The 22,240-nt window shown below is 44.0% G+C and overlaps 1 protein-coding gene across 2 annotated transcripts in view; it reads left to right on the forward strand.

Moving 5' to 3' along the window:
- The window catches only part of LRRC9 (leucine rich repeat containing 9), a 2,495,628-nt gene that overhangs the window by 52,489 nt on the left and 2,420,899 nt on the right, over positions 1 to 22,240 (forward strand). For both annotated transcript variants that reach the window (XM_069638901.1, XM_069638902.1), the window contains exon 2: positions 15,554 to 15,639. In XM_069638901.1, the coding sequence (XP_069495002.1) occupies positions 15,592 to 15,639 (48 nt within the window). In that variant the 5' untranslated portion in view covers positions 15,554 to 15,591. The remainder of the gene's footprint in view (positions 1 to 15,553; positions 15,640 to 22,240) is intronic.

The following is a 22,240-nucleotide window of genomic DNA, read 5'->3' on the forward strand; positions in this document are numbered from 1 at the left end:
CTGAATGAAAGTCGGTGTGGTTGAGTTTCATGTGGCGTGACGTTTGAGGTGAGCGGGTGGCAGCTCGGACAAAGGAGATTATTAACATTCATGGCAATTTCCCTATTAGGAGTTTTAGGAATATCTGGGAGCAAAAGAAGCTTTGCTCGCAATCTGATGCACGGGCCGGTAGAAACGACCATGCTGCAGCATTGGGCGAGGGGGATGAGATGGAACAGATCAAGGAAAAAGGCGGAGGAAGACAAGGAGAGCGGGAGTGGGTGTAAGGAGGAGAAAGTCAAATGCTTCAGTGATAGCAGAGGTTTACCGTGGCAGTTAGGGAGTTGTCACAAACGCTTGAACAGCTCTCAGAGACTCAGCACTGACTCCGCTCCGCGGAAGTTGGGTGCTTTAGAGTGTTTGCTACGCCTCACGCCAATGAAAATAGAAAGCACACTCCAAGGCAGTAGCAAAATTAAAACAGACAGTGCTTCACTCCAGACCTCCAGCACTCTCAGAGACTCAGCACCGACTATGCGTCCTTTTTGAAAAGGCTTGTGCGATAACAGTTAGTGCTAAATACCAGTGATTGTTATAAATAGCACATGTAGTTCATTTCTTCGTTGATACCACCTGGAGCGTGCAAATCAAGACAGTCTATCCAGTAGGCTTCCCTTTGGTCTAGATTTGTAGTAAGGATTTCATGTGTGTTGCGTTTCATGACCACATCCACTATTTGACCGATGTTATGTTTCTTTTAGTTCCAGTGGCGTTTTACTGCCCAGTTTACATTATTCGTCCTGATGCACGACCTGTGCTCATTCCACCCTGTTTTTACTTGGCGTTTAGATTGTCCAACATAGTATATACCACAGGGGCATTTAATTGTGTAGATGATGTTAGGCGCATTGCATGTGGCAAAATTGTTGGTTTTAATTTTTTCACTTGTACGTGGATAATTGATTGTGTCTCCTTTTGTTATGAAGACGCAATTCTATGTCAAGACGGAGGCGAGCATTAAGCTAGCTTCATCTTCTTTATTCTCTACTATCCAGCAGTTTCAACAAATATAACTTTATAAACTTTCAATTTAAATGTTTTTTTTTTTAAAAACAAACTTCAAATCCCATCAATCCTGTATCCTGTAGTCCCCTAGTCTCAGGCCATGTGACCTAGTCCTTCCTGTTCCTCTGTCCTTCCTCTTCTTTTCCTGCTCTCCACAAGATAAGTACCTATCTCTCAAGTTTCTGCCTCTTTTATAGGCCATCATAGGTGGGTCTGGGAACAATTCAGATAGTGTACTGTCGGATTTGATAAGGTCCCAATTTTTGTGTATTATTCTTTTGATCTGGAAGCTTTGACACAAGTATCTTAGTGTGTGGATTAGTCCTTTGTCTTTTCTTTTTGGGTTTCCTTCCAATAGTGTATTTCTGGCTTGAGTTTCTGTGCGTGCTATGGCACTATCAACAACCTCCGAAGGAAAACCTCTATCCAAGAATCTTTTCTTCATTGTGCTGTATTCATTATGCAGCACAATGAAATACACTATTGGAAGGAAACTTGAGAGACCATTTGATAAAAGCAGAGAAACCCAAACCGACAACTCAGATGACCCTCAGCAAACAAAAAACAGGCACTTTCGCCTGTCTACATTGCCAACATTGTAACAACGTAATCAAAGGTGACAATATTAGACACCCACACAATGGCAAAAAAATAATGCTAGGGAACTTTGCTACATGTGATACAAAGAACGTAATCTATGCAATCCGCTGCCCATGTGGTATGTACTACGTAGGCAAAACAAACAGAAAGGTTAACGACAGGTGGACAGAGCACAAATCCTGTGTGAGGACGAAAAATTGCAAATCCCCCGTGTACAGACACTTCCGAGACGAAAAACACAATGTATCACAGATGAGATTTGTGGTACTCGAAGTCCTACGACCCCTAAGTAGAGGTGGGGACCTTCCAAAACTTCTGGCCCAAAGAGAACTTTTTTGGATAAACAAACTTGATTCCATGACTCCACTTGGAATCAATGAAGATTACTATTTAGGACCGTTTTTGTAAATTACCCCTGTAATACTTTGAGCCCAAACATCTCATTCCATGATAGGAGCTCAAATATCAAAATTCAAGATTTGGCCTGACACTCCTTAAAACTTTATTCACTTTTAGCACCTGTTTGTCTAGACAAGGGATCACCTGTACCCGGTTTTTGTTATATAAATGTACAGTTTACTCATGTCATGTAAACTCACAACAATTGTAATTTGGGACTAGTATTGTGAAATTTGTGACTGATATTGTGTATTATATGCTACCCCATTTTCTAAACATAAATTATTCCTACAGGTACTAGTCTGTATACCTACGATATCTATACTGTTGGCATCTCGAGATTTGTGTACATATTCTGTTTTCAAATTGAAATGTAAATGACATTCTCTAGATTTATGTAAACTGTCTGCATTCTGATAATTCCCTTGCCAGACACATTTTTTTGCCATTTAGACGAACACCAGAAAGCACACCCAATAATCTATGGGACTAATAACATTGTTTTTAATTGTTCGTTATGTGCCTAACTCTTTCTTTTTTTTACATACCTTCTGATCGTGATTTACATCACCTAGTCTTTACAAATACTGTTCAAACTTCATGACCATCCTTAGCACTCATAATTCTTTTATGGCTCAAATCCAACCCGGTCCCCTAAAACGTATTTACTTGGTTTGTTTACGTCTTGGCGCGCGTGCACGGGTGACGTCACGCTTTTGGTGACGTTGCACGCACTTGTGTGCGATGACCTCACAGCCTCTTTTCAGTATATAAACAGGGATGCCGAGTGAATACATCACTCTGATGCGGTTCCCAATCGTACTCGGACTACTCCTGGACGCAGATGGATACTGAACTTGTAAGTTCCTTTTGAGTTAGAGGCTAGACCCTCTCGTTTGCACTTATTATTCCGCTCAGCTAATTTAATAACTGCTTGGTTATACCATTATCCCATTTAGATATCCATACCCATCAAGGCTTCACCAAAGTCTTCTTTCCATGAGATGCACTACATAGTGTCCGCTTGACACCTGGATCAGCTCTGCTAATCTTGGACCACTCCATGAGCCTAATATATGTTCCTGGGTAAGATGGTTGCCCATTTTTTACATTCCGAATGCTACTATTTGACCCACCTCTCCTAGTCTGTTTCTCTCATCACTTCCTCCGTATACTCACAGTTGCTTAAAATATTATACCACGTTCTCCAATTCTGTGTACCACAACTATGCATACATAAGGCACATTACCCCACATTCGAAATTTAATAAGAAACTATATGCCCATACTAGACTTAGGTCATTTGCATATCAACCTTAATTGTTGATTTTTTGACGAAATCCTATAGCTTGTAGCCCTGTGGGAGATGGATTGAAAATGAGTACTGAATAATGGGATGTTGCCCTATAGACTAGGCTGACTGCCTTGTAAACAATTTATCTGTTAAAATTGATCTAAAAGTTTGATATGATGTTTTTCAAAATTGTGTAAAAACTGCTTTAAGTTCAAACTAATTGAAGAATATATGTATTTTCTTTTGTAGACTTTAATTTGTTGAAAAATGCCGCCCCTGATTTCGAGTTTTTTATACTCGAAACGCGTTGGGCTCACCAAAAGACAAATAAAAAGCAAAAATTGTTTTTTATAAAACAGAAAGTTTCAACTGAATAATTTTGGACATTTTCTACAGAATTGATTGAAAGTTATCAATATTGTATTTCAAAAAATTTACAAAAAATGGTCAAAAGGCCTATCTTGGCCGTCTAGAAAGTGTGCAGGGGACGTGGCTATCCATATTGGATTTCTTCTTTGTTTTTTGTATATAACCAGCCTAGGTACCAAGGCTGTGTCTTTCTCCCCCGCACCTCGAATTATTTACTAAAGATTACCATTCTGTTTAAACCTAACTAAATTACATTCAAATTGGTGTGCAAGTGTACTTACCTGTGTCAGAGACTAGGGGACTACAGGATTGATGGGATTTGAAGTTTAAAAAAAAAATATATATTTAAATTGAAAGTTTACAAAGTTATGTTTGTTGAAACTGCTGGAGAGTAGGGAATAAAGAAGATGAAGCTTAATGCTTGCCTCCTTGTCTTTAATAGAATCAAGAGCACCCTGCGCTATTAGCAGGGGGAATCTTCATTGCTGCAGTGAAGACAGGGAAATGTGCCTTTTCTTGATGTTTGCGGTGGTCTGATGGTTGGCCTATTTTTGATTAGACGGTCCCTAAAATTGGCACTCCTTTTGTAGGCAAATATTAGCAATTTCTGAGAACAAAGTTCCACCCTTGAGTCACTGGTCAGAATTCTCCAATTCTTCTTGATTGTTGATTTTATTCAGTTACTCTGAACAGAGTAACAGGATACGTAAACAAGAGGTGTGTTGGTCTTATCTTTGCTTCCTGACTGTATGATGCCTGCACGTGGCGGGTTCATAAATTGATCCGTTGCTGCTTTTATCTCCTCATTCTTGTAACCCCGTGCCAGACATTTTTCACCCATTCTTTGGATTTCTTTCTCATACTCCGCAGTATCATTTACTAATACAAGAATCAAATAAATCTGAATATCTTTTCTTGACCTCCCGAAGTCCAATTATAAAGTTCAGCTACTCCTTTTGGTTTCTACTCATATCTGCGTTGCTCTTTGCAAATGCCTCACACACTATTCTCTTTGTACTATGTTGCCGATTGCAACCTTGGTTCAAACACAAGCGGGTTTGGTATCAGTCTCTCTGACTCACCGACTGTGCTGTCTTTTTTCACGCTGCTTTGTTGTAGAACCAAGGACAGTACCACAGCAGCAATCGCTCCTCCCCGCCTTAGTTATCAATGCTGGAGAGCACTGGGTACCTCCAGGTTTGATCAGCCTCTGTTCCTGGTCTTCGGTTTCTTTTTTTCTAAGGCTCATGAAAGTAACGGTTTTTAGAGGTCAAGGGTACTTCCTCTCTGGTCTCGCTGTCTTTCTCCTTGTATTAAACCGCCATCTTGGAACTGCTGTTTCCTCATGTGGTTTGCCTCGCTCAGAGTGTGCTTTCGTGCTCCACCTTTTATCCGTGTGAGGAAGTGTGATGGAAGTCAGGTGTGTGTAATAATCTGTAATTACCTAACCTTGTGTGACCTTGCTTGTTGGGACATGTCAGGCATGCGGCTCTGGTGTTAGTCCGTTGGCGCTCACAGTGAACTTTCTGGGAGAAATGATTTGTGTTAGAGAAGGGGAGGGGGTTGAATAAGTTGAATTCCTAGGTATCCTACCTGGTAGGATGGGGAAAAGGTGTTATTGGGGAGGGGATACCGTGTCTCACCCTCCGGTATCCAACTTCCACTCCCTGAGGACCCCTCATCCAGGTGATTCTCCCACACTCTTCACCCCCAGGAACTGGATCCAAAAGCGATGGCCATGTCCTGGCCACCTGGATGACAGATCTCTGGGGACTAGCGGGTGAGACACCTTCAGGTTTCTCACAGAAGGGACTGCAGATACAGACCACAAGTGCTGAGGGAGCCGCGAGGCAGTGTGAAGTGCAACTGGACATGCAGGAGCCTGGCCCAAGTTCAGAGGGTAGCCAGGTGACCAGTGGGTGGAGCAGTCGGGACATCAGCAGGGGAGAGGAAGAGAGAAAACCGAAGCAAAGAGGAAGGTCTTGAGTTGCTTCTGTAACCAAAGGTGGTTCTGCTCAAGTTTGAGAGAGGCAGGGAGGCTGTTCCAGGGGGAGGTCCCAGCCGTAGATAGAGATCTGCCCCCAACACTGTGCTTGGAAAAGCGACTGACCCTCAGAAAGTTTCAGGTGGATGAATGGAGAGCTCGAGAAGGGAGATGTTTAGGAAGAGAGAGTTGGAGGTAGTGCAGTCCCAGGCCCCAGAAAGCCTTGTGGACGATGCAGAGGGTCTTGAACATGATCCTTGCTGCCACTGGGAGCCAATGAAGAGATTTCAGAGCTGGAGTGATACGATCCCTGGGCTTGAGGCCAAAGACAAGTCTCACAGTTCTGTTCTGGATAAGTTGTAGAGGTCGGAGAGTAGAGGCAGGAAGATTTAGAAAAAGGCTGTTGCAGTAGTCCAGCCTAGAGAGGACCAGGGCACTGGAGACAGTGAGCTTCTGGGGGAAAGTGAGGAAAGGAAGAATACCTCTGAGGAGGTGCAGCTGATGGTTTGACTTCCTAGAGACGTCGGAGATGTGAGGAGAGAAGAAGAGGGCGGAGTCAAAGATGACCCCAAGGTTCTTAGCCTCACAGGTAGGAGCAGGAAGAGGGCCCAGAATGGGCAGGGGGGAGAGAGGGGGAGAGAGGGGGACAGAGGGGGAGAGAGAGGGGGAGGGAGAGAGAGATCTCGATGAGGAGGATCTCAGTCTTGCTGGTATTAAGGCAGCAATCATTGGCGGCACACCATTCCTGAATTGCTGGCAGGCAATCTGGAATGAGAGAAGGAGAAGAGGCGGCCGAGGGGAGCCTGAAGGAGAGCTGGGCGTCATCCGCATAAAACTGAAAGTTGGAGAAGAAATCAGCAATGTGGTGGGCGAGAGGTGCCAGGTATTGGTTGAAAAGCCAGGAAGAAAGGTTAGACCCCTGGGGAACACCACAAGTAGAAAGGGTGAGAGAAGAGAGGAAGACCCCATTTGGACCTGAGAGGGTCGGTGAGAAAGGTGGTCAGACAGCCCAGGGCCTGATCAGTGATACCCAGGTTATCACAGAGATGATTGAGCAGGATAGCACGGTTGACTGTATCAAAAGCAGAAGAAAGATCGAGGAGAATGAGGACAGAAGGACGTTTAGAATCAAGGTTAGAGAGCAGGTCTTCAGGGGTGTTCAGGAGAGCAGTTTCTGTACTTCTGACAGCTATGAAGCCACACTGGTGGTCGTGGAGACAACCAACAGATTCAGTGTGCAGAGTAAGCTGGGAGATGGCCAGCTTTTCCAAGAGTTTGCCCAGGAAAGGAGTGATGGAGATCAGGCTATAGTTAGCCAGAGAGGAAGGATCGGCAGAGGGCTTCTTTAGGAGGGGGTGCACAAGGAGTGCTTACAAGGAGGGGGAAGGTTCCTGAGGCATAGGAGTGATTGTAGAAATCGTCCAAGGCTGGAGCAAGGGTGTCGATGTGGTCCTTGATGGTTCTGGATGAACAGGGGAGAACCTGTTTAGACGAGACTTCATAGATCGGACTTGTCTAGAAACATTGTCAGGGGTGAACAAGGGAAAGCAAGAGAAGGAGGAGGGATGGCCACAGGCGGCCCAGGAGTTGAGGGGGAGGACGAGGAAGAGAGGCTGGACAGGAAGTTCTGAAATTTTAGTAAGGAAATGAGAAGCCAAGGCTGTACAGAGGGCCTCGGAGGAAACAGGAGAGGTAGAGACTGCAACAGGATTGGCCCGCTCCTTGCAGATTGTGGCAGATTTTACAGACGAGAATAGTGGTTTACCTAACGCAAGGCTCTGGCGAGAGTTAGATTTCTGTACTTGGCTCAAGAGAAACCACTACCCCTGTGCACGTGACAGCTTACTATCGGACATCAGTATTGTCGTGGGTCTACCTCTGTAGTGTCTAGTAACCAATGTCTATTACCATTGTGTGTATGATAAACATTACATGTTATCAATCTCTTCCGAAAACAGTTTTATCACTAAACGAACAAGTATTTGTACTTGCAACATTGTGTCTTTTATACTCATAAGTAGTAACGCTTTAAGAGTGCTCTCACTCTCTTGTTTAGCATGCATGTATATTGATTCTCTTGTACAAGTAATATAAGCGCATTACAAATAATATAGTTAAACTATGTATGGGTCCCACTTTTACCAATAACGTAGTTGAATAGATTCCCAGCACCCTACTCTTCTTTTCACTTCAAAAATGTTAAAGCCAGATATAACCAATCAGCAATGTGCGTGTGTGTGTGTATCCATTGCTACACAGGAAAACAAAACCATACTTGCAACTGTTTTGCTATGTGGATTGGAAAACCAGGGAATAGGTGTGATTACAATACAGACCAACCCCCAGAAAAATGAATCAATTGGTAACAGTGAACAACTGTCAAAAGCCTATGCCTTCTATGGTCAGTTAAGTAAGAACAACTTAAAAGCCTTCTAGAGCCAGGGATACAAAATTCAGGTAAAACATCTTAAATCCTCCTTGCAAGTTTTCTTTTCTTCCTTCATCTGTTCTTTGATGGATCCACTTTTTTCCATCTTTTTTGTGCCATGCCCAAATGAAGTGCCACAATAAACTCAGTGTTTCACCAGCACAGGTATATCTGAAAGGCATACCTTACAAATGCATCATGGTTTCTCTATATGGTGTAAGCAGGAAAAAGAAAATGCAAGTACAATATAGAAATTCACCCTTTCGTATTTCTTCAAGGTCTGTTATTTTTGTATGGAAAAATATATTTTAAACGGGAAGAGCTTTTCTGGCTGAAGTCGGCTCCCTTGCAGTGAACATACGTTGTATTTATCATGCAACTTAAAAAGTTTAATAATGGTTTGTATATGTCAATTTGTGCTTGAAAAGAAATGCTGCTAAAGCTAATAGCTCTGAATGCACATATGTGAAGGTTCATCTATCTGTGTTATCCTAAACCCTGCATGATGATTCACTAGGTGTTGTCACTTCTCCCCAGGGGGAAGGTCTTTCCCATGAGGCTAGGGAGGTGAGGCTGCTACCCCATATTCCCCCATAGGGGTGGTTTTATGCGGGAGTACCTCATGGGGAGGGACTCCCCTCCTGGGGAGAAAGACGAACACCTGGATAGAATCAAACGCAACACCCAAATCCCCGCCCTCCCAAGCCTTTTGCCACCATTCCATCAACCCTCCATCCTAGTACTTCTATTTGCTATAGTCACAGTTCCGCTATTGTTTGGACTGAGACGAAGATCAACCGCAGCATGAAGATTGTCAAACAGGCAATCACTAGGACGAGGTGGGACACAGGAACAATGAAGAGCAATACTGAGAAGGACCCACAGCGGTATAGCCTCCCACTGAGGTGTTGTTCCCCCTATGCCATAAAAAACAAAGGAGGACTGCCTATCAAACACACACAGCCAACCGGGACGAGGGACTGTGAAGCCCGGGAAGCACAAAGCAGACGCAGAGAAGGTCAAGCTGGAGCTGAGAGCAGTCCGCTCCTGGACTCCTTTGCCCAACGGCCTTCAGACGGTAACGGGAGGCTGGCGGACGGTGATGCAAAAACCAGAGGCAGCATCCATACCATAAGTCCGAGGGCCAGGCAGGAGATCCGCGAGGTGAAGGCACTGAGACACAGAGATGCCTGCGCAGCACATGTAGTAGGAGATGGACCCCAGGAAGAACCGGCCATGTATCCCGGGAACAAGCAAGGTAAGGGAAGAGGCACTGGAATTGGTAGGGGCAAAAACCCTGTGTGGATATAACCAGCAGGACTATCCCCCTCATGTCAGCACTTGGCAATTGAGGCAGCCAAGGGGACATTGTTATTGTTATTTTGCACTTATATAGCGCCTTATATACCATTGGTATGGTCTGAAGGCGCTGGTAGGTTGAACGCCCTTGGGAACCGAAGTTCAGATCAGTAGAGAGAGAACGGAGAGTCAAAAAGGTGCGTGTGAGCACCGGGTATGTGTGCAGCTCGTGCGATACTCGTGTAATAGCTGCTTCTTAGCGGTAGATGTGGTGGTTTAGAGATCAGGAGAATGTGTTCGTTCTGGCAGGATTTATCCGGAACGGATGTGGCTGCGTTAGGCCTGAGGAAAACGCCTGGCTGGGGGTGTGATACCAGCAGTGTTTACATAGAATGATGTGGAGTAAGCGGCGGATGTTGGTATGAGAACAGATATACCGAATGGTGTCATAGTATCTCTGTGTTCTAGTTGAGTGGTGATGTAAGGAGAGAGTAAGCGTGGTGGTGTGATATGATGGGTTATATGCTCTTTCAATGAGCACACTTCTAAATGCAACTTTCCCAGAGAGGGTACTGGGCGAACTTCTAAATTCAATCATCCATAGCAAGGCTACTGGGCGAACTTCTAAATACAATTTTCCACAGAGAGGTTTATTGGGTACACTTCTAAATTCAATTTACCAGAGAGGCTATTGGGCACACTTCTAAATTCAATTTACCAGAGAGGCTATTGGGTATACTTCTAAATGCAATTTTCACAGAGCGTCTGCTGGGCATACTTCTAAATTCAATTTTCCAGAGAGGCTATTGGGCACACTTCTAAATTCAATTTTCTGGAGAGGCTATTGGGCACACTTCTAAATGCAGCTTTCCAGAGTGTCTATTGGAAACACTTCTATAATCAACTTTCACCGATGCTATTGGGAACACTTCTAAATGCAACTTTCACAGAGTGGCTATTGGGAACACTACTAAATTCGATTTACCAGCGTGGATGTTGGGCACATTTCTAAATTCACGGAGAGGCTATAGGGCACACTTTCTAATGCAACTTTCACGTGCTAACAATCACATTTCTATCTAGATGCGACGCAGGCCAATATTCACAATTCCATCTAAGAGTGGACATGCTAACATTCATAATTCCGTCTAAGTGTGGACATGCTAACATTCACAATTCCATCTAAGTGTGGACATGCTGATATTCACAATTCCATCTGAGTGTGGACATGCTAACATTCACAATTCTATCAAAGAGTGTACATGCTGACATTCACAATTCTATCTAAGTGGGGACATGCTAACATTCACAATTCCATCTAAGAGTGGACATGCTGACATTCATAATTCCATCTAAGTGTGGACATTCTAACATTCACAATTCTATCAAAGAGTGGACATGCTGACATTCACAATTCTATCTAAGTGGGGACATGCTAACATTCACAATTCCATCTAAGAGTGGACATGCTGACATTCATAATTCCATCTAAGTGTGGACATTCTAACATTCACAATTCCATCTAAGTGTGGACATGCTGACATTCACAATTCCATTTAAGTGGGGACATGCTAACATTCACAATTCTATCTAAGAGTGGACATGCTAACGTTCACAATTCTATCTACGAGTGGACATGCTAACATTCACAATTCTATCTAAGTGGGGACATGGTAACATTCACAATTCTATCTAAGAGTGGACATGCTAACGTTCACAATTCTATCTACGAGTGGACATGCTAACATTCACAATTCTATCTACGAGTGGACATGCTAACGTTCACAATTCTATCTAAGTGTGGACATGCTAGTATTATGGCACTCTATGTTATTGGTAGGTAAGATAGAGTGAACAGAGGTTTTCTGGAGTAGAGTGATTGCTCTATTCCCCACCCATGCCACACTCACGGTTTTTGTTGGTGTCTGTTGTCTTCCTTGGCGTCCCCTGCGGACACCTGCAGACACATCCTGGAGCCGCCAATGTAGGAGCCACCCTTGGCCTCAGGTCCTTAGCCGATGGGGGCTGCCGGGCAGAGGGCTGCCCTGGACGGAGCAGTGATGAAGGGAGGGATGGGCGGGTCGGGGGCGGGGGCTGGGCTAGGGAGGGGCTGGGAGGCGGGCGGGTGAAACAGATTGCGGAAGGGAGAGGCAGGGAAGCACGGGGAAACGCGGGGCCGGGGGGGGGGGGGAGAAAATACAAAATATACGCGGCAAGGGTCGCGGAGGGGGGCGCACTCACCTGCTCCTCAGATGGAAAGAGGAGTAGGTGCAGAGGCTCGGGTCGCTAGACCCAACAAGGCCAGACTTGGTGACCAATCAGGGGTGGGGGGCGGGCTGGGAGGCGGGCGGGTGAAACAGATTGCGGAAGGGAGAGGCAGGGAAACACGGGGAAACGCGGGGCCGGGGGGGGGGAGAAAATACAAAATATACGCGGCAAGGGTCGCGGAGGGGGGCGCACTCACCTGCTCCTCAGATGGAAAGAGGAGTAGGTGCAGAGGCTCGGGTCGCTAGACCCAACAAGGCCAGACTTGGTGACCAATCAGGGGTGGGGGGCGGGCTGGGAGGCGGGCGGGTGAAACAGATTGCGGAAGGGAGAGGCAGGGAAACACGGGGAAACGCGGGGCGGGGGGGGGAGAAAATACAAAATATACGCGGCAAGGGTCGCGGAGGGGGGCGCACTCACCTGCTCCTCAGATGGAAAGAGGAGAAGAGAAGGGGAGAGAAACAAGGGTCTGGGATCCGAACCACATTTGTGAAAGGCAAGATACAAGTCATCTTTCCAGTGGCAGTACTTGGCAGGAAAGTGAACCAAGTGGGCCAAATCAAAGAAGGAAAGAAACCTGGGCCTGGGAACCAAACCAAGAAAGTGATATGAGTCATCTTCCTCGTGGCAGTACTTGGCAGGGAAGTGAACCAAGTGGGACAAACCAAAGAAGAGAAGCTTGTGTTGCAGACCCTCCTAGCACTCAGAGTTGAGTGCTGTAGGTGTGAAGCCTAATGAAGAGAAGACCAGGGGAAGAGAGTCATCCCGTTGGGTGTAAGATTCTGTTCTAAAATTACCAGGAGAAGGGAGTTATTCTCCTGGTAACTTGGACCGGGAGTAAGGTCTAACAGGCCTGGCTAAGGGAGTCATTCCCCCAGACCATCTGCAACTGGACACCGGTAGAAGGGAGACATTCCCCTGGCCCACCAAGGAAGCATTGTGTGGAACTCTAATCATAACTCAGAAGAAGGGAGCCATTCTCCTGGGACCAGAACAGAACTGACAGTCTTTAGTTTTTAGTGTATGGGTGAGAAGTAAGGTTTTCTTGACACAGGACTGTGGACACTTTTGCTTTAACAGACATCCTGACAATTTCCTTAGTTCTTTAGTTGAGGCAGGGAAACCCTTCTTAGGAATAGGGACAGATAGGTTTTCCCTTGCTTTCTTTTTAACTAAAAGTCTTTAGCACCAAACATGCCACCTTTGTGTCAGTCTGCTTCTGCACCCTTTCACCTGTCAGAATCAGTAAACAGATCACAGGCACGTATGGCTTGCCTTTGATGGAAAGCTGTTTAGGTCACATGTATATTTGTGCAGTTTATGACACTGTGTCTCCACCATATCAATCATTGTGCTCTTTCCATGCTGTAAAAATGTTGCTAGGGTACAACTCTGTGGGTTGTATTTCTTGCTCCTTGCTGCCTTTTGTTCTTAATGGAAAACTCCTGCATACAATGGGTGCAGAGCACAGACTAGTTTGCCACACAGGTGTATTCATTGTGCGTTGCACAGGGATTCACTTGCTCTGTCTGTTGTGACAAAAGTTAGATTGTTTATCAAATTACAAATAAAACTGCATGCCCCAAATTAATTGATAGTATCCAACCAATTTTCTTTGGGAATGTGAAACATTTTCCCTAACAGCCAGTAACAACATACTGTGAAGGCAGTCCTCATGTTGGGGTTTCCCATTAGACTTTCATTTCCTCAAATTCTGTAAACAGTAACAATGCTTTGTATGTCCAATTGTTAACTCCAGCTGATACTTTTAAACCATTCGGGAATTATCCCAGAACACAGAATAGTGAAGTACGTGGCAGTTCTGACTGGGTTACAAACTCCATTCGGGAGAGGACCTGTTACCAGTATTGAGATACTTGCGCACAAGACCAAATCATATGGGTATTGGTTCCAATTTCCTTTTTTAAGTTCCAGCAAATATCAGATTTTACATACTTTCATCCTCAACAGCGACCATTACAGACGCGCTAGAACCCTCTGTTGTGTTCCTTAATATTTCATTGATTTTATAACAGCATAAACAGAGAACTATATACAGCAGGCAGTCATATAAAAACACAATTAGAAAATCAAAGCATTGGGCCTACCACAATCCCAAAAATACAGAAGAGGATATAAATGAGTGAGAAGAAGAAAAGAGAATAAAAAGGGCGAGAGGAGGGGAAGGAAGAGAGCTGGTCATATAACTCCTTGAAAGCCTTCCAGATCTCTTCACACTTATCATTTAGCTGCTTAGGTTCGCTGCAGAAGTTGAAAAGACACTATTTCCCTGTTGGAAAGAAGCAACAGGCTGTCTAGCCTTTCATCAACAGCGGGTTTAACATCACCCTTCCAGTTAATCAAAATATGATTTTTGGCTACCAGAAGGGCTTTATAAACCCAGAAGAATTTACCTTAAGGCAAGTTTAAATCACTGAGGAGCCAAACCCAGCACACGTATCAAGGGTCTGCAAGGGAGGGGAAGACCCAGCACAGCGTCTATATGCTGGAAAACTCCCCTCCCTACCCCCAAAAAACAATCTGACTTTCCTACACAGCCAAATCAAGTAAGATATCTGTATTTCATGCAAAAGCTCAAAAATGCCATTTTCCATGAGGTTTCATATCCCTCCAACTATAGGGAGGAGATTCACCCACAACCTGCAATATGTTTCTGCTGTCATGTTAATATTTTGAAGACATGTTTTTACCATGTTGTTTTACTCTTCTGGGGTTGACAGTCACCAAAGGAGCTGTTTCCCAAGCCAGCACTCTGACATTATTTCTTCAGAAATCTATTTTTTTTGGTTTCTGCTTATTTCCTGCCCCACCACACACATTTAGAAAATCTACAAGAACTGCATCAGTGTGGGGAGCCAAGTCAATAAACAAATAGGTACATTTTCCTGTGTGTTGGAGGCAGAAGAGAAATCTGGGCCTCATTACAAGCATGCCGGTCCGGAAACAACGGTGTCGGTAAATTTATCAGCACCGCTGTTTCTGGACCGGCATAATACAGGTCTGCCTGCCGGAGCTGCTGTGCCTGGCAGGTCTGACCCTGTTGGACACAGCGGCCACGGTAGGCAGACCTCCACGGAAGCACTGGCACCGTTAATACCAGTGCCGGTGCTTCCATGTTCCCCATTCCCACAGGGTCCTCTGGGACTCTATGGGAATGGGGAATTACTATTTACCGGTGCCTGACTTTCCGTACTGCCAGGCTTGTAATACCCCGGTCTTACCGGCAAGTCAGGTGTCCGTAACTATTTACGGGTCCGTCGGCAATCCGCCAGTAATACCAGCACGGTTACTGCCAGACCCGTAATGAGGCCCAGCGCTATCTTTTGAGAAAGTGTACACTTTGATTCTGGTGCACATGTGCCAAAATTGCAAGAGGTGCTAAAAATACCAAAAGCCTTACATTCAAAACCAAAAGCAGGTGGAAGAATGAATATTGTTGTTGGGAGATGGCATAATCTTGAGACCAATCTCGCATCCTGTTATAAATATAAAGGAAATTACCATGTGTGTGCCCCTGTAGCTATACTAACTCATGGGGTGAACTCAAGTTTACTCATTTGGGCAGGTTTTTGAAGCATGATTTCCACGGGTATGCCATGGGTTGAGTATATCGGAAACTTGTTAAAATCTATTTCCTTTTATGAAAAAACCTTATTAAAAAAAGTAAATTGTTGTTGTAGCATCAATTTCTGGAGAGCAAAGACAATGTATAAAGTATCCTTCATGTCCTTAAATGCTAATGCATTTCCCAATTCCTTTCACTCATCTGATTTTTGCCAAAATCCGATATAATAAAGGCCACCTAGAAGAAGTACCACAGTCTCATCTGCTATTTTGTTTCACTTTGAAGGCACCTATTGAACTGTTCCCTTCAGTCAGACCTGCAAAATGACCCCAAATGAAGACGAGAATGCAGAAGAAATAATCAAGGAATTGGTACGTTTTGCTATAAGTTATGTTCATCATTTTTTACATGTATTTATAAAGCCTGTCTCGTTCAGAAGGGGAGTAGCTTGCTCAAAACAAAACTACCTTAGCTTAACTTTGCTTTGCTTGATTAAAATCCTCAAAGTACTTATTGGACCTGACAAATGTCACATTTTCCTCAGATGGCTAAAAAGGCTGTCATACAGGGTTGCCACCATTTGAAGCAGAAAATACCTGTCATTGGCTTGCGTTTCATGGTTTTAGGAGTGTCCTATCTTGATATGTTTATAAGGACAGACAAAAACAGACCTGCACTCAGGATTAGCACAATGATTGTAGTTCGTGGTCTTGGAATCCAATTGTGAAATAGTATAGACAGCTGGAAAATATTGAAGCAGTGTATTTTATATTGAATTTCTTTTCATCAAAGGAAAATACCCTTTTTGCTGAGCTCTAGACCCATTTCCAAATTCAGTTACTCTTTCATTATTAGCCTTGTTGACAGTTAACTGACAAGGACCTCCACCCAACCACGACTACCTGCTTTCAAGAAAGTACTTGGCTAATGAACAGGGCTAAAGACTACACCCCTGAAACAAAGTCAGACAGACCACCTGGAATTACCGCCTGGTCCCTTCTGAGATTAGTGGCATGACAGAGGAGATGGAGCAAGCATCACCCATAATGGAGAACAGTCTGATTAATTCTTGTGAAATACCTCTGGCCAGTACCTAGATAATTAACAATTTTACTCTCCTCCTTTAAAAAAAGCACAAAAGAGTGACAAAACGCACATGAACAAAACAGGACACACACTACAAGCAACCTTATTTGTACCTATCTAGCCAATGAACTTTGTAATATAATACTTTTCCTCTGGCTGACATGACGAAAAGCGTCATTGCTGCCTCAGCGGTAACAGTAAAATGGGTGGTATTTGACAATATAACCATGTATATTGCCACCCCATTACAGCTTTGGAATCCCATTAAACATTCCTCTCATGTATTATTTCTTGGAAAACACCATAGGTGATATTCCAGGTACACCCCTATCTAGCTATATACCTGCAAAAGCACCACTGTTAAAAAAAAAAACACCGTTATGTTTGTAAACCTGGCTAGAAATCAGCCAAGATACCTCAAGTCTACAAGGAGGTCATAATGACTTGCAGGGCAGCACATGAAGACACATCTGAGGCAAAAGAACATCAATACCTAGATGCTCATTTCAGGACAAGTGGAACCATTGAGAGGCCCTTTGATCTTCTCAAGGTATGGGTAAGGTGCATTCACCTAACAAGGGATGATGGGTCTCTCATGTACAGTCGCTAGAAGGTGAGAACAATCCTCATAGTCTGCTGCTTGCTACAAAGCATATGCATTAGGCGTCATGTCGACATTCCATGTCGACATTCCAGCATGCAGACATATTGCCCGATGGCCAAAGTGATGATGATCGCCAGCAAAGACCTGTACATCAACATGAGACATAGTGCCTACCAGCACTGGATGGACAAATATGTTTATGGCATAAACATCCACATTTGGCATATATAAATAAAATATGTACACATCAATGATCACAGATCAGAATACATTTGTGAACTAAATACGTATTCCCCTCTATACATGCTAACCTTCCTCAAAGAGCCTCTCAGTCCAACTCCCCCTATTTATATGTCCATGCCCTACTGGCCCATCCTACCCCTTCTCTAACCCAACCCTCTGCTAACCTATGTGCCGTGGTCCATTGGCTCATCCTACCCTCTCCTTAGCCCAAATCCCCCTGTCTGACTCTGCCCTAGTGGCTCCTCTTACCCCTGCTACCTATGTCCCACTGGTCTACTGAATCATACCCCCCCTCCCTCCCTCGGCTCGCCCTATTTGTGCCCCTGCCCTACTGGTTCATCATATCCTCCTCCCTAGCACAACGCCATCCTACTATATTCTTTACACCAAAGCCTTACACCCAGATCTCCAAGGCTCCCTCTTGCTCTGCTCAATAGGAGTGGGAGAAGGGGATTAGTAGTTTTGCAGGCCCCTGGACTAGGCTTTCTATCATGGAATCCTATGGGGTGGTGATTGAGGTAGAGGCAGAAGAACAATACCGCCCCTGGAGGAGTCTCAGACTGAAGGATGCCAGAGTAGCAAAAGCATGTGGCCTCCTGCATACATGCTGATTGCAGAATTCCCGAATCCGTTCTCGCCATCTGAAGGTGGCAAAGGAAGTTGAAGTGTCTGTCACTTTTCTTTCCAATTCAGCATATGTGTGCTGGACCCAAGTAAAGGTCCTTCACCTATCCCACATCCAGCTACTCTTGTGCATTGTGGCACATATCCATATCCCAGAGCTGGAAAATGACTAGCTGGAGAGTTGCCACTTCATGAAATGTAGATGTAGGGCCATTGGGAGAGGTGAGTTTTGCCCTGGTCATCATCTGTGCTTGGCAAAAGAGGATACCACTTTTCAGATCCAGCATCTACAAATTTTGCAAAACTCAGCAGCGTGGTTGGGGCTGGATGCCCCATGTCTTACTTCTTCACAAGCCATGTTATATCAGCTTCATTGGCTCCCATTGAAACTCTCATAATAAATTAAAGGCACTGTGCTTGACTCATCATTCAATTTACAATGTAGGCGTAGAGTATTTACAGGAAAGGTATTCCGTTACCAGCCTGCTAGGTGCCTTCGCTGTCCCTCTAAAAATGTTTTAAAAAGTCCTCGTCATCGGAGAGTGCGTTTAGGTGCACACTCCTTTTCATTTTTGGGCCCCTTCTTTGTGGAATGCTCTGCGTCTTTTGTCAAGCCAGATAACTGATCATGCTCAGTTGCATGCGGGACTGAAAACGCATTTTGTCTTAGTTGACGTTTCCCGTGTGGCTTTGCCTTTCTCTGCCTTGCAGCACCTTGATGCCCTCGGGCCTTAGTTTGCGGTTTTATAAGTACTTTTACCATTACCATTTACCATTATTGTACTGCTGATGATGAGGGCACTGTTCATGTGACTTACGCTCCTCTGCCTGGGGATTGTCACTATCATTCTCTGCTGTAGGCATTACTTCCACCTGCAAGACTACGGTGCCTGCCTCTCCAGGCTACAACAAACAGATAACCACATTGGACACCACCTGTGATGTGCTTCCCACCTCTGCTGGGACTTGATCCATCATAATCGACCCTGACTGCAGTTTTACTAGCCGGCAGCTCCCTGAGCAGAATGTTTCATGGAGATGCTGCTGCAGGGTTTCCCTCTGTGGTGGCATTTGCAGACATTGTGCCTACAATGCCCTTGGCAGAGAGAGCTGTGGTGGTGGTTTTCATTTTGGCTGGGGCGCTGTGCTGTGTTTAGGTTCTGGTAATGGTCCCATCTTCCTCCCACTCAGATCCTGTGTCTCCTGTCAGACAATCAGATGATCTACAGTTACTAGATTGAAAGAGTAATTGCAGAGTGTGCCTGGTGTTCAAATAATGTGAGGTCCATCGCCTGTCCTGTCAATGGACTGTGAGGATAATTCTGTGTGCTTTCCTGTATATGACCAGGGGACAATATTCTGGACAGTGTCCTGTTGTGCTCACATGTACTCTCCCTGGCTATGCATGTTGATGATCTGTGTCGCCATGATGGCTTATCACTGTTGATGCATTGTGCAGAAGGACATTTATGTGAATGTGAAAGAGGGGCTTTTTGTTGCTAGCATCCTGTTCTGATGTGCTTACTACTGTGGTGAGCAGATGTCATATGCACCCTGCACCATGCTTTGAGGTGTAGACACTCATGAATGAGGTACTGAGTGATTGTTGATGGCATTGTGAAATAATTTCACCTCTATGGAGGCAGACCTGGTTGTACATGCATTTTGTGTGCTTAGCAAGTGACATTGTGAGACGTATGGCATCACTGCTATTAATCATTGTGTGAACTGCAAGGACCAGTAGCTACTGTGCCTACATGTGTCAGACAGTTAGGTGTTTTGAATAGTGTACGGTTTGGTCTACAATGGGCATGAATGCTAGATGGTTCCCTTTTGATATGCTGCCAATCACATGGTTAGAACTATAGACTTGAAACTACCATATAGTAATGATATGTCAACATGCCAACATAGCAAATTGCATTCAGGAAATTCTAATCTGGGACCTATAGTCCTGGCTTTGCAATGGGTTATCCATGTGCAAAACCCTTGTGCAGGTAGGCTGTAGACTGGACTTCAGTCTCCCAAATGGAACACTTAATTTTGGCATGTGTGGCTATCAGCTGTCTTTACTCACCAAGGCAAGTGAGGGATCCTTCTCCAATTTTCTGGTTTCCGTTGCCTGTCAGGCAAGTGGGTTCCAGGGTTCCTTCCAGCTACCTTCTTCTGCCAGGGGCATGGAACCAGTGGTGGCACACTTCCACCTCTGGTTGCCCTGTGGTGTAGCGATACGGGGAACCTCACACGCTCCCAAAAGTTATTCCACCGCTTGTGGATATTATCTGTCCTCTATGGGTGGTAGGAGAGGTTTCTTGACTGGACTTGTTTTAATGCTGAGGGGTCTGAAGAGTTGGGTGCCTCACTTGATTATACGTAAAAGTTGTTTGTGGATTTGCGCATCATTATTCAGTTCATAGAAGCTTTATCCGACACAAATGTCTTTAGCACAACATCACATATAACAGCAGAATTCAAAAAGTAAATATCCATATGATAAAATCCCCTACTCATATTTTCTGACCCTTGATGTGATTAAAACAGGTAATCAATAAAATACTGAGGAAAGAGACAATTAAAACGTCCCATCTACCATTAGACAGTTGGTGCAAGTCTAATTTGGCGATTCCTTAATGAGCAATGACGCAGCAATAAACTTCGCCACAAAGTAAGCAACGTTTAAATGAACAGTCGTTTTACAGAACAATAGCGCATCCTCAACTCTAACAATACAAGCTTACCTAAAAAGGGCAAACAAATACGTCACCCTAATATCTTTTAGTCTTTCGCAAAATAACATAAAGTTCATTATTGTTTCAACACAAGTGCCACACAATGGACAGTTATCAGAATGATGCTCCTTCCAATTGTAGGCAATATTTAAACAAAGGTCGTGTCAGCGGAATGCAATGATACTTCGTCACCAGGATGTACCTGACAAAAAATACCAAGAAAAGAACCCCTTAATCCACACCACAGATCAACCCTAGACAAGACAAAAATTAATGGTAAAAAGCTGTATTTATTTAATTTTTTGTATCAATGTTAAAATACTTATTAAATCATTGTGAGCTCATATTTAATATAAACCTGATATGTCAAAGGTAAAGTGCATCATAATAAAGTGCTTATTAAAAGGAAAGCGGAAAAAAGGCCATTGAATTGGTCCGTACCGCTAACAAACAGGTGAAGTGCCTGGGGCTCCGAGTGAGCGAAGGGGATCACTCAAAGGGAGAACCGGCAGCCGCCTGTAAGATATTTGGTGAAAGGTCGAGAGTATACAATCTCGTAATAATCAAGAACACACAAAAGCTAACCATGGGGTGCCATGCGTCAACTACTAAGCTGTCAAGGCAATAAAATGCATATAATAAGCCTGGCACAAGTTGAAAATAGTAGTTTCGATGGTAAGGCACATCTAACTTTGTTGATGTTGATGCCCATCTTCTTCAGGACGAAGCACTCCCGTAAGGATCATGGTCCCTTGATGTTTCATCTGTGCCTTTGTTGCAGAAATACTAAAACTAGAAATAAGAGCTTGCACATAAGAGGCAATAATCACACTTAAAACAAATACATCAAAAGAGAGGAAAAAGAGAAACACAAAAACAATAAATGAACAAGATAAAAATGGCGATTGTGGATGTAAAACAGGGGAACTTCTATCATTATCATAATTCAGGTAAATCTTGAGACATAAGTAGGGAGAAATGGTAATTACCGTTATCTCAACCCAAAAAGGCTGGTCCCAGCGTCCTGTGAATAAATCCAGGAATATATATGTATGGGCCTTTCCGAAAATAGATTAGATGTGTAAAAAGCAAGGACAACAGCATTAATTATGTGGCCGTAAACAACATCGTCAAAAATGTCTAAATTATGAAGCAGGAGAAACCAAAAGCTGCTGGTCCTTAAGATCCAGTTAACATCAAAGCAATGGGGATTTCTGAGAAATACTGGCCAGCTGAGGGCCGAAATTAGTAATAAAATACTGTATATTAAACTGAACTGTTACTACATAACTCACCTATGCACGGTTACTGACCAGTCCCAAACAAAGTTTTGGAACTCTTCCATTATTAGTCCGTGGACAATGCAATCGATGCTGCAATTATTGGATAGCTACCGATGATCAAGGCTCGCCAAAGAAACTACCGCGTTATTTTCTTATGGCACAAGACTGCGCCATTGGGGCAACTGCATAGAGTGAAACAGAACAAGAATATAATGAAATATATTTCCTAAGAAATGACTTCACACAAATGCCATTTCGCTTGCATGTATGAGCGGTATTCAATTTTCAGAAGGAGAGTTTCCTGTGAATGATCAATAAATAGTTTAAAGTGTGTCTGCCTAGTAATAAATAGTAAGTACACACTCGTGGCCGACTTTGCTAATACATGCTCTATTCAGCTTGG

Source organism: Ambystoma mexicanum, chromosome 14, assembly GCF_040938575.1.
Source record: "Ambystoma mexicanum isolate Mex_15411 chromosome 14, UKY_AmexF1_1, whole genome shotgun sequence".
NCBI lineage: Eukaryota > Metazoa > Chordata > Amphibia > Caudata > Ambystomatidae > Ambystoma > Ambystoma mexicanum.